Here is a 16,126-nt window from a genome sequence, read left to right as displayed (position 1 = left end):
CCACTTTTGGCAGATGGACATTAGCATTCGTTTATTAATATGTAAGAGTCCGCACTTTAAAGCTTTAAAGTCCAAACCCATTATCCTTAATTTATGGCCCTTAAGTGTCTCATAATCCTATAATGTATTCAGTAAACTATTAAAAAACCAGCTGATGCATCACCTGCTTGTGAACTGCTATTCTCAAGCTTTGAGGTTATGTTTTGGACATTTACACGTCGGGTGTTTTTTTGGCCTCGTCTGCTGCACGTCCACCTATACTTATAGCCAGTGAGCTGTCAGCGGCGTGGTGTCCATGTCCCAGAGCACGCTGTGCTTCATTAACTACTGTAAACATGACCAAAATTGATGTCCAGATGGACATCATATTGTAAGAGAGAAACCAGTGATTGAAACTATAAACCCTGGTCTTATGGATCAAAAGAGCAAAGGGCTCGTAGATTTGAGGCCAAGTGTGGTCTTCTATAATCTCGGTCAGATAAATGACATTGTCCACCTTTCTGACTTTAATCTCAGAATTTGACTTTTTTATCAGAATTTTGATTTCTGATTTTAATCTCCTATTTATGACTTTCTGATTTTAATCTCAGACTTCTGACTTTCTGATTTTAATCACAGAATTCTGACTTTAATCTCAAAATTCTGACTTTAATCTCAAATTTCATGCTGTTTTTTTTTTTGTTTACTTTCTTTTAAAATACATGTGGCCCAAATACTCTTTCATAACTATGCACTAAAAATTGCTTCTAAAAATGAAAAAAATACACACGAGCATTTTATTGTGAAATTTCCAACCGGAAGCTGTGAGTTGCATTTCCGTCTCTTCACTTCTCTGATTCTCGGATTTTTTTGGGAAGGTGGTCCTGAGTGAGGAGAGGAGAAAAAAAGAGAAAAAAAAGAAAAACAGCGTCCACAAGAAGCCAAAGAAACGACGAGGACAGTTTCCATGTTTTTTTCCGTCTCTTCTCGTTTCTAAAACACCTTAAGGGCAGAAACACGGAGCTGCGGGAGACGTTTCGAGCACGTTTAGGTGACGGACGGAGCGCTCGATGTGACATGTTGGTCTTTCGGGGGGAGAAAGTTGTGAAAGTTGCGGGGTGAAAATGGAGAGCTCAGCTGAGTGAGAGTGGGGTGAGGAGGCTGTCTTTGGCAGAGCTGCGAGTCCTGCCCTTCTGCTGCTGCTGCTGTTAGCACCATACTTAGCACCACTCTTAGCACGTCCCGCTATCTGCGGAGAAGTTTCTGAAGGTGAGTCGCTTTTCACTTGTGTTTTTGTTAATGTCATGTAAAAGCTGTTGTTTTCTCAAACTGTCTGAATGTGTCTGTGTGTGTTGCTGTTTTTTAGTCAAAGAAGGAGAAAAAAAAACATTGACATGACTTTTAAGGCCTGGCTTTTTTTTTTTTTATCTTATCTTAAGTTTTTTTTCCCTTAAACTCATTCACTCTGCTTTGTTTTCTGTTATCTTTGTGCCAGTTTTCCTTTATTTTGAAGCAGGATTTTATTGTTACTTGGCTGAAAACATGCTTGACAAAGTAAAATATGACAACTATTTAGTTGTAAATACCTTTTTAGTATTGAGCTCAATTAAACTGTCTGACAGTTTATTAAGTTTTTTGTGGTCATTTCCACACATGTACTGTACTGCACTAGCTTAGTTTCACTATATAACATAACTTATTTAATTAAAGTATGTTTTCGTTTTACAATGGTGTAGTTCTGGTTTTACAATGGCAAAATTGTTTTAAACTAAATTATTTTAAATGAAGTGTTTAAAACATGTCACATCACACAGCCTCTGTATGAGGTTTCATTAAAGTATTCAATCAAAATGTGTCGATACTAATGTTTTGTTGTTGTTGTTTCCTTTTACCACTATTACACAATCTTTGAATAGTCACGAAATACAATACATCATTTAAAAAGAACAAGTTTTCTGCCTTTCAAATCATTTTATGCCCTCTTATAGTTGATTAGCTGTAATTGTGCTTGTAGTGTAGTAGTAGATACTTAAAATACCATATGCAGTTGATTTAGTGGCATTTCTTTTCTTTTTTTTAATGGTAAACATAATTCATACCAACTGCTGTGAATCACCAGCAACATCAACATTGTTTTCTTGGCCACTTGACAGCATTTGTGTAATCATATATAGTGTGTGTGTTGTGTAACATGAGTACTTTGTGTTAAATGCTGTGCAGATACACAGTATTGTTATCAAAGTTTTGTTGTTGTTTTCCTTTTGTACCGCAATCTTTGAATTATCACAAATTCAATAAGATATATTAATTAACCTCTAGAATTACATAACCCTCATTCATAGTTATTTTTAATCACTTTTTCTTTGTTTTATGAGTTTATATTTATTTACTTCAGCTACTAATGACATCTACATCACCCCATGATCATTGAAGATCTTAATCTTTTGACCCTAATATTTTCTTTCTTGGGCAATAATTTATATTCCTGGAAATAATGTCATAAACATTTGTTCTTTATTTTATTAGTTGTCATCCTCACAAACAGACATGTGTGAAAATGTAATGTAATAATGTAAGAAAGCTACTCCGGTCACATTTTTATTTGAAATTCAGCATTATTTAGCATTATATGGTAGGGACAGGATGGTCACAGGTTCAAATCCCAGGATAAGACGAGGGCTGGGGAGCAAGGCAGACAAGTGTTGTCCACTGCCCCTGTGCTTGGTTTGTGTGTGTTCCACTGGATGGGTTAAATGCAGAGGTTTAAATTCACTATCACTAATACGTGTGTGTGTGTGTGTGTAAATTCAACTAATTCTAATTCTAATGTTGAAAAATGTTGTGTTTGTGGAGTTTTGGCGAGTGGTGTTTGAAGTCACTTTTTAATTTGAATAAATGTATAAAATAAACTCAGAGTTAACCATATAGTCAAACAATGTGCCTATTTATTTGGTCAACCACTCAAGTTTCATGTTGCATTGTATGTGCTTTTTCTTTATTTTTCAGAGGCTCCCTCTGCTGTTACTCAGCCTGTGATCCTCCAGGGGAGCTGCTTTATCTGTGGCCACACCACTGCTGACACTGCAACTTCTACCATTGGATCAAAGCATAGCTGATGGTCTTTGTTTCTGTGGAAGTTTTGCATGAATCCAGAGAATGGTGTTACATTTCTCCTTAAATCGATCATACTTTAGAGGCTCTGGATGAACTCCACCTCCCCTGATCAAGGTTTTTTTTCTGTGTGTGTACAGTGAGCATCCACTCTTACTGCTCATGCACTTTTCTCCACAACTGTTGACGTTTCATGGCATCTGACATGGCGCCCTGCTAGCTTCTTCAGGGGGATTGAGCTGCCGCCTGGATGCTGACGGTGCCGCTTGGCCGAGTGTGTACAAGAGCCATCGGCGCAGGTCCATAAAGAAACACAACAGCTGATGATTAAGTCCTTGCTGGAAGGGTTGAGGCGGCCGCTGCGCTTGCCAAAATGCTTTCTTGAACTCTGACTTTTTAAAGTGGACTTGAGTGGATGTATCAGGGAACTCTTGACTGCTGATGCCAGCTCGTTGGCTCTGGAGTGGGTGTAATCTGCTTTATTCATGAACCGTCTGTCTCCGTGCGGGTACGGCCTGGATGTTGGATGCCCTGAGGTTGTTGAATCGGCTGTTGCGGTGATGAGGCAGGGCTCCTGGTGGCCTGTGTGGCTCGCTGGGCAGTGGCCCAAGGTGATGTGATGGGTTGCAGGAACAGTAAGGTCCTCCCTGAGCCTCCAGGGGATGTTCAGCTGGACCTCGTTAAAAAGGTAAAGTAAAAATGTACATTTTGATAATTATCAATACAGTCCTGTTTGATGATTTTAGCCACGTTTCAGTCCTTAAGTCACTAAAATATTATTGAAAAAATTTAATTAAAACCCCAAAGTTGTTGAATATACATTGATAAAAACTAGGGATGAGTCGATACTGGTCAAAATGCCTGGATCAGACATCGAGGAAGAAAAAAACATCAAATCCAATATTAGCCTTGAACCCTGCATGTCACATAAATGCCTCACTAAGCACAGATTGTAGAATAAAAAAAAAGTATTATGCTCTTTAAATGTTTAAAATGTTAACTAGTCGTCTGATAAATACAAGCAAGAAGAATAAAATCCTCACAATGAGAAGCAAGTGACAGAAAAAGTCTGTGTGTGGGGTTCCCTAAAGGAAAACAAATATAATTTTACTCTCAGTCAAATCATCAACGATTGCTATAATGTTCCCCACAAAGATAGTGTAATTAGGATGATGTCATTAGTGGGATAAGAAACACATCATTAGAGATAACTTGTTACAGATGTCTTATCTTCGTGTTGTTGACTAATATGTAACGCGTATATGTTTTAAATATGTATTTTCTTATTTAAGTCTGACAGAACGGATATGTTTTATGATATTAATATTAATAGTTTATGCCAAGTCAATACCACACAGCATATTGTTTTAATACAAATCTAATTTACGCCATTTAAAGCAGAACTATGCAAACTCCCCCCCCAATTTAACAGCCTCAGAGTCATGGGGATGGTTAGATGTCTTGTCATGGGGAGATTGGGGGGTAACGTGGTGGACAATGGATGGGTGTTGGATGTTTATGGTGGCAGTGTAAAAATATGTCCTCCAAAACTGTAGGGGCACCTCCTTAGAGGAAAAAAGGCAAACATAATATGCGCTACTAGCTCTCTAACATCCACGTGTTGGCACGTATTTTAGGGAAATATGGGAAATTTAAACAACATCATTGCAGATTAAAAAAAAACACACAATAAATTTTACTTTTAAGTATTTACTTTCAAATATTGGGATGATAGGAAAAAACACGACTGAATTGAAAATGCTGTCTAGCTTACCAACTACTTAAAATTCTTGTTTTTCTAAATAAACATATAAATATAATAAATATATCTTGTGGCATGTTTTATGTAACAAAATAACCTTCTGCTACATTTTTGGCATCGCAAATAATGTTTCAATAACTTCTGCATAGAGTTTACATGTTCTCCCCGTGTGTGCGTGGGTTTTCTCTCCGGGTTCTCCAGTTTCCTCCCACATGCAGATTTGGGGATTAGGCAAAATTAGACACTCTAAATTGACCGTAGGTGTGAGAGTGGATGGTTGTTGGCCCAGTGATGGACTGGCAATCTGTCCAGGGTGTGACCCCGCCTCTTGCCCTATGTCTGAGATTGGCACAGTGCATTTTATGTCAAAAGTTTTAATCTAACAAAGAAAATGCATGTTATTAAAGCGTGGGGATCTAAAAGAGAAGCTTATTTTTCCAGTCATCACAACAACTGTGAATTTTTAATTATTTTGGTCAGTTTTATCATGCCAGGAAATATGTACCTTAATAAACGTTACCTTATTTCTCCTCATGTAAAGGACTACATGTTATTGTTCTACTGTTATTGCTGTTTCCATCTGTGATGAAGTTGTGTTGATGTTTCAGGTTGATCCTCCCCCGCCCCCTCAGACAGATATCTTTAAGCACTTCATACGAGGGGATGGCGCCGGAAGCAAGATGGGCAGGGCTGGTGACAAGGCCGACTCAACCTCCCCATATCAGGCCCTGGCACAGGCCGCCACTCCCACCGTCTCCACTCAGACGCCCAAGGACCCGTCCGAACTGTCGGACCCGCAGCGGAAGAAGGTGGCGAAATATCGAGCCAAGTTTGATCCCCGGGTCACCGCCAAGTACGACATCAAAGCTCTGATAGGACGGGGGAGTTTCAGCCGCGTCGTCCGCGTGGAGCACAAGAGCACGCGGCAGCCGTACGCTATCAAAATGATCGAGACCCGTTACCGCGAGGGGAGGGAGGTGTGCGAGTCGGAGCTGTGCGTCCTGCGGCGCGTCCGTCACACCAACATAATCCAGCTGATGGAGGTCTTTGAGACGGCGGAGCGCGTCTACATGGTGATGGAGCTGGCCACCGGGGGCGAGCTCTTTGACCGCATCATCGCGCGTGGCTCCTTCACGGAGCGTGACGCCACCCGGGTGCTCCAGATGGTGCTGGACGGCGTCAAGTATCTCCACACTCTGGGGATCACTCACCGCGACCTGAAGCCAGAGAACCTGCTCTACTACCACCCGGGCGCCGACTCCAAGATCATCATCACCGACTTTGGTTTGGCGAGCAGCAGGAAGAAGGGTGACGAGTGTCTGATGAAGACCACCTGCGGCACGCCGGAGTACATCGCGCCCGAGATCCTGGTGAGGAAGCCGTACACCAATGCGGTGGACATGTGGGCGCTGGGGGTGATATCGTATATCCTGCTGAGTGGAACCATGCCCTTCGAGGACGACAACCGCATGAGGCTTTACCGGCAGATCCTCAAGGGGAAGTACAGCTTCTCTGGAGAGGTGAGGAGTTACAGTAGATCTGTGTCCCGCTCGCTCTCGCACTCTCACACACTCTCTCCACTTCACCCATATTTGGAATACATTCTTCACACCGCAGGAGGTTTTGTCAACAAATTTCCAAGAAGTTCAGCTTTCGGCAGGACTTTAACACACACACATGCACACTTTGTAAACCTTGTAAACTGCACTCCAGAATTTTTACACGATGTGTCACTGTTCTCGACTGCATTTATTTGTCTTGTCTAAGTCAATATTCACCCCTTTCCCTTACCCCCGTCAGAGTACAGTAATTTAAGCTCTATCTGTGTATTTAGTTGGAAGAAGAATGCTGAGTAGTCTGTTGCCTTCTCTGGTAGTGTGGGATGTTTATGTTGCGAGTTGGTTTTACAATGATAATGTTTGTCCCACATACAGTTATTCCAGCGCAAATAGAAGCTGAGTGGTTTTACAGGAAATCATGTCCACTTTTTTTTTTTTTTTCCATGTCTGTGACCGCCGTGACCTCAGACTAAATGTTTTCAGATTTCTTACCACTAGGGCCTGCAGCAATTCAACGATTATTAAACTATTTTGTCAATCGATTCATTAGTTTAAAATAGATTTTAAAACTAGCCGTCTGATTTTTCAGCTTCTTAAATCAGAAAATGCTCTAGTTTCTTTGCTACGTGTAACAGAGAAATCATCAAAAGTGACAATTATTCGAGAAATAAATTGGTTATGAATATAATCTTTGTTTAGTGGCAGCTCTACCTACCACAGTGTCATGAACGCATTCAACCTTAAGGGAATTTCTTCAAATTTGGCAGCAACATCTAGTTTTAGTTCAGGATAAACTGATCAGAATTTGGTGGTGAAAGGAAAAGCAAATATTTGGTTAGAATATATTTTATATATATATATATATATATATTCAGACTGCAAATAACACTTATTTCCATAATCAGTTATTTTGTCTATTATTTTCTTGATTAATCGGGAACTTGTTTGGTTCAGAAAATGTTGATCAGTGTTTCTCAAACCTGGAAGTTATGATTTTGGTTTTGTCCACAAACCAAAATGATTCAGTTTTAGTGATTTCTTTGTCATATTGAGCAAAGAAAAATAGAAAATATTCACATCTGAGAAGCGAAAGAATTGTTTTAATTCTTCAAAAAACAAACAAACACTCAAAATGATCAATCGAGTATCAAAATAGTTCACAATTAATTCAGTAATCAATTGATAATTGATTAATCATGTTATTGTTTCAGCCTAATATATGATGTATTATGCTGCATTTACATGTACATATAAATCTAAAGCTACTAGAGCAGTAAATGTGGATCAAAACAGTTCAGATGTGGGCAGGAAAATCAAAACAATGAGCTGAAATTACACAAAAGTGGCATCTGCTGGTTTGTCACTGTACACTGTCACACCCCCTTTGCCTTGAACATTTCACTCTCTTTATTTATGGAAATAGTTGTTCTGGAAGTTATAAAACATTTGGAGCTGCACAACCAAGTTCTGCTATAACTTATAGTAGCCGCTCATTCTCACTCGTGTGTGTGTGCGTGTGCATGCGTGAAGTGAGGGGAAAAAATAAGTGCCAATTCTCCCCTTATCCATATGTCTGTCAGTATTAGTAAATCATGAAACACTTGAGTTATGAGAATAACTCTTAAGTTATGAGAATAACAAGTCAATAAAAGAAGATGTTGAAGAATGAGTTAAAATCTATGAAACATTTTGCCCTTGGATTACCATTAACGTTTCCAAGAACAATAAGAATTAAAATCTAGAAACAAACACTAGGACAGGGGCAAATTTGTTCAGGGGCCCACATCTCATGTGGGCCTGACCAGTAAAATAATAGCATAATAACCTATGAACAACAAGAACGTTACATTTAATGTATGTTTTTTACAAAACGTGAAATTTTCACTTTCAACAATATTATTCCTAAATTTACCATGTACACATCACACTGGATATTTTAAAGGCACAGACATTTAGTCACAGATGTCTGGAATTGAAAACTATAGTATTTCAATAAGATTCTAATCATGTATATATAAAAAATTGGACCCTCTGGTGGCCCGGGTTGTTAACCCTCCTGCACTAGACTCACACGAGAACAGGTGAACGTCATGTGATTATTCTATAGTTATCATAAGGAATTGGACAGATAATTAACTTTTTTGCAAAATAATTTTTTACTGGAAAATATAGTGAATAACAGTTTTCCAATTTTTTTTTCCATAATTTAAAGTGAAAAAAATATACTTTAAACTAAAATCAGAAATAACAGATACCACTGCGGTACTCAAAACTCTAACATTAGTGTACCGATACTGTGTTTACACATGAAAGTGAGTATGTTCTCAGTGTGGGAGCAAACTCAGCTGCATTTTTTTATTGGGAACATGCAGTCGATCTTTACATCTGTGTTAAATAATGCTCGTGTTTCCCTGCTGTTTCCAGAGAAGACGGAATCACAGTCTGGACGTTGTTTTTGGTGGAGTTTTTTTTTTACAGTCACGTCTATAAATAAATAAATGAGTACGACGTCGACTCATCGTTTAATTAACAGTCGACAATTGTTACACTGGATCATGTGGGAACATGACTCATCAAATTAAAACCTAGACTGAGTTTGACAGCATCAAAAATCCTAAGAGGTGTAAGAAAAAACAAAAAACAAAAAACACTTGTTGTTTACAAGAGTGTTTATCACAGTGTGTATCACATGATCAGATCCATGTTGCTCTGCTGCCCTCTTGTGGCCAGAGCTGTGCAGACAAATAACAAACTCTCCACATTTGTGCCAAAAGGTTGATATTTGTAGGCCTTCAGCTAACAATTATTTTCATAATCGATTGATCCGTCCAATTTTCAATTGTTTGGTCCATTAAATGTCGGGAAAATGTTCATCAGTGTTCAAGGATGTTCTCTTTATGTCAAAAATTATTGAGTTTTCGCTTAATTTGTTACACAAACAAAAAAAAGGAACTGATTCATAAGAGAGGTTGTTTTAATTATTAAGTAACCAAATTAATTATCAAAATAGGTGGCGATTCATTTAGTAATTGATTAATAAGCGATTCATCTGTGAATTCCTAGATATTTGCGACATCAGAGCTTGAAGCTGAGGTCTAACTTTTGTCATTTTGATGTGTAAATTTCAAAATGTTTGCATTTCCATTAGGACTGAACGATTTTGGAATAATATATATAATTGTGATTATTTTTGACAGCAGAGGGAATGGTCATTTTGGAATCATTATTCTCATTCGAAAAACACATGTTCAAAACATGATTGCTCTGTGATATTTGTGCAGATCTGTGAGAAACAAAGATGTTTTCTTCAGTCTGTGGAATAAGATAAGACAATAATTAGTGTAAAATTACATTTTGACACTAATTATTGTTATAAAATATTGCTCATCCTGTGATTTGAAAATTGCAGTAGACTGCATTGCAATTTTAATAGAAGTTAGATGAATTGTTGAGCCCCAGATTTCACTTTGTCTCACATCTGTCCGTCTGTCTCCCGTGGTGCAGCCGTGGCCCAGCGTCTCCAACCTGGCCAAAGACTTTGTGGAGCGGATTCTGACGGTGGACCCCAGCGAGCGGCTCACGGCCGGCCAGGCGCTCAAGCACCCTTGGATCGTCAGCATGGCGGCGTCGTCGTCCATGAAGAACCTCCAGCGCTGCATATCGCAGAACCTCCTGAAGAGGGCGTCGTCACGCTGCCACAGCATCAAGTCGGCGCAGTCGACGCGCTCCAGCCGCTCCACCAAGTCCAACAAGGCGCGGCGGGTGCGGGAGAAGGAGCTGCGCGAGCTGAACCGGCGATATCAGCAGCAGTACAACGGCTGACGCCCGTGACTCCGGATTTCTCTATCACCGTTTTGTGATTATTCTAAAAACTGATCCCCGATCTATGAAGACAGTGAAAATAATGAGTTCTATATGACACGGTGTGAACACAGAAGGACGCACCAGAACAAACGTACTGTACTGCAACGGTTACATCATCATCTCTTCGTCCATTCCTTCACCCTCTCTCTGGCTGGACGGCGCCTCCCGCTCCTCCCGTCCCCTTTTTGTGTCTCTCACTTTCCTGTGTCTCTACATATTTATTTATTATTATTAGTCTCCATTGGAATGGTCACTGGATAATGACCTTCTGCGAGGATCTGTTGAACAGAGTTCTGGGTACTGAACTTTCTAAAAAGAAAAAGAAATCGGGCGGAGATCAAACTCCCCCTTCACTCATTCCTGATTGAAAATTGCTGTGAATTTATTGTTGTAGTACTTGTACAGACCTTGTCTCGCTTTAGATTTGGGTGATGGAAACACACTGCAAAAAAAAAAAATGACCACACCCCTGAAAATCCAAAATGAAGGCATGTTGTTTTTATTATAATTATTATTATTATTATTATTATTAGTCACTTCTAAGCTTATCTAATCTTGCCATTTTTTTCCCTCTGATGATATTCTGAAGCTGTCAAAAGATTGTGAAGCTGTTTTAGTCTTAAGTGTAAATCTGTCACATCCCAGTTTATTTTACAGTCGTGGTGAGCCTGTTAAGTCATTAAGTGTTCGGAATGGTACGCGGCCATTTGTGGGGGCTGTTTAATCGCAGTGAGAACGACACAGTGAAGGCAAAATCATTCATAGGTGAGAGAGAGGAACTTTGTGTCGTGAGCACCAGTCCCTTTTTTGTATGTTAAACTAAAGCCCACTTAAAGGTACAGTGTGTAAAATTTGAGTTTCAGGTCTGAGAAAGGATGTTACAAGTAACGTTATAGGTGACTATCCAAATACAATATACAAATAGAAATACAAAAATACAAAAGCATCAATGAATCAACGCTCCAGTGTTTTATGCTGATGTAACGCCATGTGACTCATAGCCCCCCGTATGTGACATAATGAAAACACTAAAGATGTTTACAAAACCTCAAAATCAACTCGTAACAGCCAACACTCAGCTTTTCATGAGCTTTTGAATTATTCATTTTACAAGTACTTAATCGACCTGTAATGCCGCCACAGTGAGTTGTTTCTTGACAATGAATTTTACAACGGCGCGGACGTGAAGCCTGCCAACTCTTGCTCTGGTCGACCATCAGGGGGCAGTATGGATATTTTACATGGCTTGCATTATATTGCTTTTTGAGTTTCTATCTCTTTTATGTTTATTTGTCACATCAGTGACAAATACAGTGACGCTACAAGCCTCTGGCGCCCTCTGTTGGTCATATTGGCAACATGCACGGTACAAAAAAATAAAAAAAAATCAATTGACATTTCAGTCACTAGACGGTGCCAAGTGCCCACTCTCACCAGCGGAGTTGTGTGAGTGTTTCACAATTTTTTATAAAGCCAATTTTTGCCAAAGGAAAATTTCACCTAAATTTTACACACTGGACCTGGAAAAAAGTTTTGCCTCTTTATGTCACTGTTTGACAGACTTTTCCAACTGGAAAAATGAAGTTTGTGTCGCCTTTTTTAAACCACTCACTCCCGCTCACGCCAAACTCCATAGAGAAAATCAGCGATTTTACGTCGCGACACACGGGAGCCGTTGATCCACTGCTGCCTCCTCCGCTGACTTCAAATGTGTCTATTTTGCCACATCCGTGTTTGAAATCCTCCTTTTTGGGTTTCCCCCCAAGTGACTCAAACTCACCGAACAAGACGGCACACGACACGAGCACCCGCGTCCCTGTGACGGTAAAAGCGCTGGTTTTCTCTACGAGGTTTGGTGCAGAAGGGTGAACTTGAGTTTCCAAGCTGGAAAAGGCTGAAATCACTTAATTTAATGTGTGACAAAGTAACGGTTGTTATATTTTCTGTCCTTGCTAGAATGATGGGGTGTAGTGAGGTCGTGGCAGAGGTGATGGATAAAGCTTTTGATTGTCTTTAACACGTTTGTCTGAAGCTGTCGGTGCAAAAAAAAAAAAAAATGATGTTGGATTTTGCACTCAAAAAAAAAAAACAGAATGAAGGAAGGAATCCACTGAGTGTGTGAAGGTGATTTACTATGCAGTCTTTGTTTGGAAAGATTTATTTTTTATAATCTTTTAAGTGCACTTAATTGAGAACTGAATCAAAATCGTAATCAAAATGAATTTTACAGTCACAGCCAGAACAAAAGCATGTCGATAATGACGTCAGTATTGATCTGAAATGAGATTTTACAATAATGTCATTGACCTGAATTGACTTAAAGCATGGACGTGTTGTCTTATGACTTAAATCATTGTATTTAACGTCTTTTAATCCCAATTTGCCCTAAGTAACCTAAGTCATTGATTCAGGAAAATAAATCATGGACCTCTTCTTCTTTTAATTTTTACCTTTTTATCCAACAAAGCTCTTGATGTACAAACTTTCGTAGACTCTTCTTTCTTTTCTTCTTCTTTATGTGAGTGATTTGTTTTTGCTGTGATTTGCCCCCGGACTCATGAAATGTGCTGTAGTTGTGAACTTTTTTTGTTTTGTTTTATTTTTAACACATACTGGAAACCTAACCGAGCCATGTCAGCTGACCTCAGTTTTTCCTCTTGTTTTATTTTTATTTTTTTATGTCTCTCGCTCTTTTTCTTGTTTCAGGATCCTTTAATGTTTCTGGTTTCTATTTTATTTCTATTTTTTGGGGACGTCTCTGTCCCACTGCTGTCTTCTGATCTGATATGTTATCTACGTCTTCTTGGTGGGAGTAAAATTCTTATACCTTCAAGCAGTTGGTCAGCAATTGGTGGTGCGTGGGCCAAAAGTGGCCCGCCAGAATCAGTATCTGGCCCCCGGCAGATGAGTTAACAAATCTGAGTTCAGAGCTTTTATTCTGAAAAAAACTTATTCAAATGAGATTATGTTGCTAGAAATGACAGTTAACCTAAACTAAAAGTTTGTTTTGCAAACACTGCTGTTGTCATGGTGACAGTCAGGTTTGGGGAGTAAATGTCTGTAAAATAACTACTTGCACATATTAGACTCAAAGAAGAAGAAGAAGCAGTGATTCTTAAAATTTAAATGATTCACAGTTAATATTAACAGTACGAGTTTGTGTCCACATTATTGTTAGTTTAAGGCAGCAAAGACGTTTTAAGGCATTTTCTCTGATGAAAATACAATGTTTTGGCCTTAAAATTCAATTGCTTACAAGAATTGTCCCTTGGCCATGTTTACTTGCTGATCCCTGTCTAAAAGAATATACATTTACACTCCGATCTTTACTCTGTCCACATTTTAGACAGGGTATTTCCACTTAGGCTTGAAAAGGTGCAATTGAAAAGTATATATGTATTGTTTCTTCATTGAGATAATACCTGTGGCCACTTTGAAATAGATTTTATTACAACATAAAGTGTTCTGAGGTAGCAGCCTGACTGCTAGTTCACAGATTTCTGTCCAAAAAATAAACATATCAGGTTTTAAATGTTACAGTTTGGGCTGCAAGGTTAATTGTTTGGGCCATAAAGTGTTGGAAAATGTTTAAAAACCTCAAAATGATCATTTGGATCATTAGGTTTTTCCCCAAACCTGAAAATAATGATCTTCTTAAATGTCTTACTTTGTCCACAAACCAAACATTTCCCCCAAAAAAATCCGTTTTAATGATTCCTTTGTCAAATGGAGCAAAGAAACCGGGAAATATTCACATTTAAGAAGCTGAAAAATCATACAACTTCTCATTAATTCTTCAAACTGATTAATCGATTATCAAAATAGTCAAAATAATCTATCCAGGTACCAGCACTAATTCTAGTTCGCAGATTTCTGTCCAAAATAAACATTATAGCCGGTTATAAATGTCCCACTTTGGGCTGTGAGTTTAGTCTAAGAAATGTCATAAAATGTTGGGAAAAAAAGTCACAAACCAAAATGATTCACTTTTAATGATTTATTTGTTTTTTTTTTCCAAAGCAGAAAAATCATATTTAAGGAGCTGGAAAATCAGAAGTCTTATTTTTAATTCTAAAAAAACAAAACAATGAATGAATGATCAAAATAGTTGGCGATGAATGAAGTAGTTGATAAATCGTCGCAGCCCGACTCACAGCAATGTTCCAAGAATCACAGCAGCTCAGTTATTTTCCACTGTTGTTGTTGTTCATTAGTCATCTCGAAAGAATGTCAGCAGCACATTTTCCTTTCTTGTTTCTCATTTTTTTATACACTTATACGAGTGATTTTTGTATCAATGTCGTCCTGAATGAAGTAGCCAACTCAACACTGTTCCCTGAAAACAGCTGTTTGTCTCTTTTTTTGTTTGTTCTCGTCGTTGCCGTGTCAGAATAAATAACACTTTGATTCTTTTACCATTAACTTCTTTTTTTTCTTTGTTTCTCTCTAAATTGTATGTGCAAATAAAACACCTGAACCTGACTCACTAGGTTTGTTTTATTCCTTCTTATGACCCTGAAAGGTTTGTTCAAGGTCAAAGCAACCATCATGTCACGATGCATGACTTTTTGTCTTTACTGTTGTTGAACTTTAAAATGTCTTCTTCTACATAAGAATTGCCCACAACCACAGGAATCTTCCAGTCCACAAGGTGTCGGTCCCCGTCCTCTGAGGTCGTCAAGGGTTAGAAAAGCCGAAATTATGAGATAACAAAGTCAGAATTATGAGATAGTCAGTCATCATCTACCGCTTTATCCTCCACCAGAGGGTCGCGGGGGGTGCTGTGCCAACCTCAGCTACATCGGGCGATAGGCGGGGTACACCCTGGACAGTTCGCCAGTCCATCGCAGGGCCACACACAGATAGAGACAAACAACCATTCACTCTCACGGTCAATTTAGAGTGTCCAATTCACCTAATCCCCACATTGCATGTCTTTGGACTGTGGGAGGAAGCCGGAGAACCCGGAGAGAACCCACGCACACACGGGGAGAACATGCAAACTCCATGCAGAAAGGCCCTTGTTCCAACCGGGGCTCGAACCCGGGTCTTCTCGCTGCAAGGCAAGAGTGCTAACCACTATATCACCGTGTGTAATTATGAGATTAAAAAAGCCGAAATTATGAGAAAAAACGTTTAAACTATGACTTTTTTGTCTCATTTTGGACGACATACTAAACTATGACATTTTGGTCACTTTTTGGACGACATTCTATACTATGACTTTTTTGACTAGTTTTGGACGACATACTAACCTATGACTTTTTTGTCACATTTTGGAGGACATACAAAATTATGACATTTTGGTCACTTTTTGGACGTCATACTATACTATGACTTTTTTGACTAATTTTGGACGACATACTATACTATGACTTTTTTGTCACATTTTGGACCACATACTATACCATGACTTTTTTGTCTAATTTTGGACGACATACAAACCTATGACTTTTTTGTCACATTTTGGACGACATACTATACCATGACTTTTTTGTGACTTTTTGGACGACATACTAAACTATGACTTTTTTGACTGATTTTGGACGACATACTATACTATGACTTTTGACTGATTTTGGACATACTATACTATGACTTTTTTGAATGAGTTTGGACGACATGCTATACTATCATGTTTTTCAGTGATTTTGGACAACATACTAACCTATGACTTTTTTGACTGATTTTGAACGACATACTAAACTATGACTTTTTTAACTGATTTTGGACGACTTACTAAACTATGACTTTTTTGTCTCATTTTGGACGACAAACAAAATTATGACATTTTGGTCACTTTTTGGACTACATAGTAAACTATGACATTTTGCTCACTTTTTGGACTTCA

The 16,126-nt window shown here is 38.7% G+C and overlaps 1 protein-coding gene across 2 annotated transcripts; it reads left to right on the top strand.

Annotated features, from left to right (window-relative positions):
* The first annotated feature begins 857 nt into the window (after positions 1-857).
* On the top strand, positions 858-11,848 carry pskh1 (protein serine kinase H1). Of its 2 annotated transcripts, XM_044037013.1 has the most exons (5): positions 858-1,248; positions 2,986-3,138; positions 3,231-3,778; positions 5,461-6,372; positions 9,916-11,848. In XM_044037013.1, the coding sequence occupies exons 3-5, from the start codon at positions 3,710-3,712 to the stop codon at positions 10,231-10,233; spliced, it is 1,299 nt and encodes a 432-aa protein (XP_043892948.1). In that variant the 5' UTR covers positions 858-1,248; positions 2,986-3,138; positions 3,231-3,709; the 3' UTR covers positions 10,234-11,848. The 2 variants fall into 2 exon arrangements, with proteins under 2 accessions (XP_043892948.1, XP_043892947.1); XM_044037012.1 differs by having other exon boundaries at positions 2,986-3,778.
* The last annotated feature ends 4,278 nt before the right edge of the window (positions 11,849-16,126 follow it).

The sequence above is a fragment of the Solea senegalensis genome, linkage group LG10 (genome assembly GCF_019176455.1).
Source record: "Solea senegalensis isolate Sse05_10M linkage group LG10, IFAPA_SoseM_1, whole genome shotgun sequence".
NCBI lineage: Eukaryota > Metazoa > Chordata > Actinopteri > Pleuronectiformes > Soleidae > Solea > Solea senegalensis.
The sequence above is the reverse complement of the archived record's forward strand: the minus strand, read 5'-3'. Positions and strand labels throughout refer to the sequence as shown.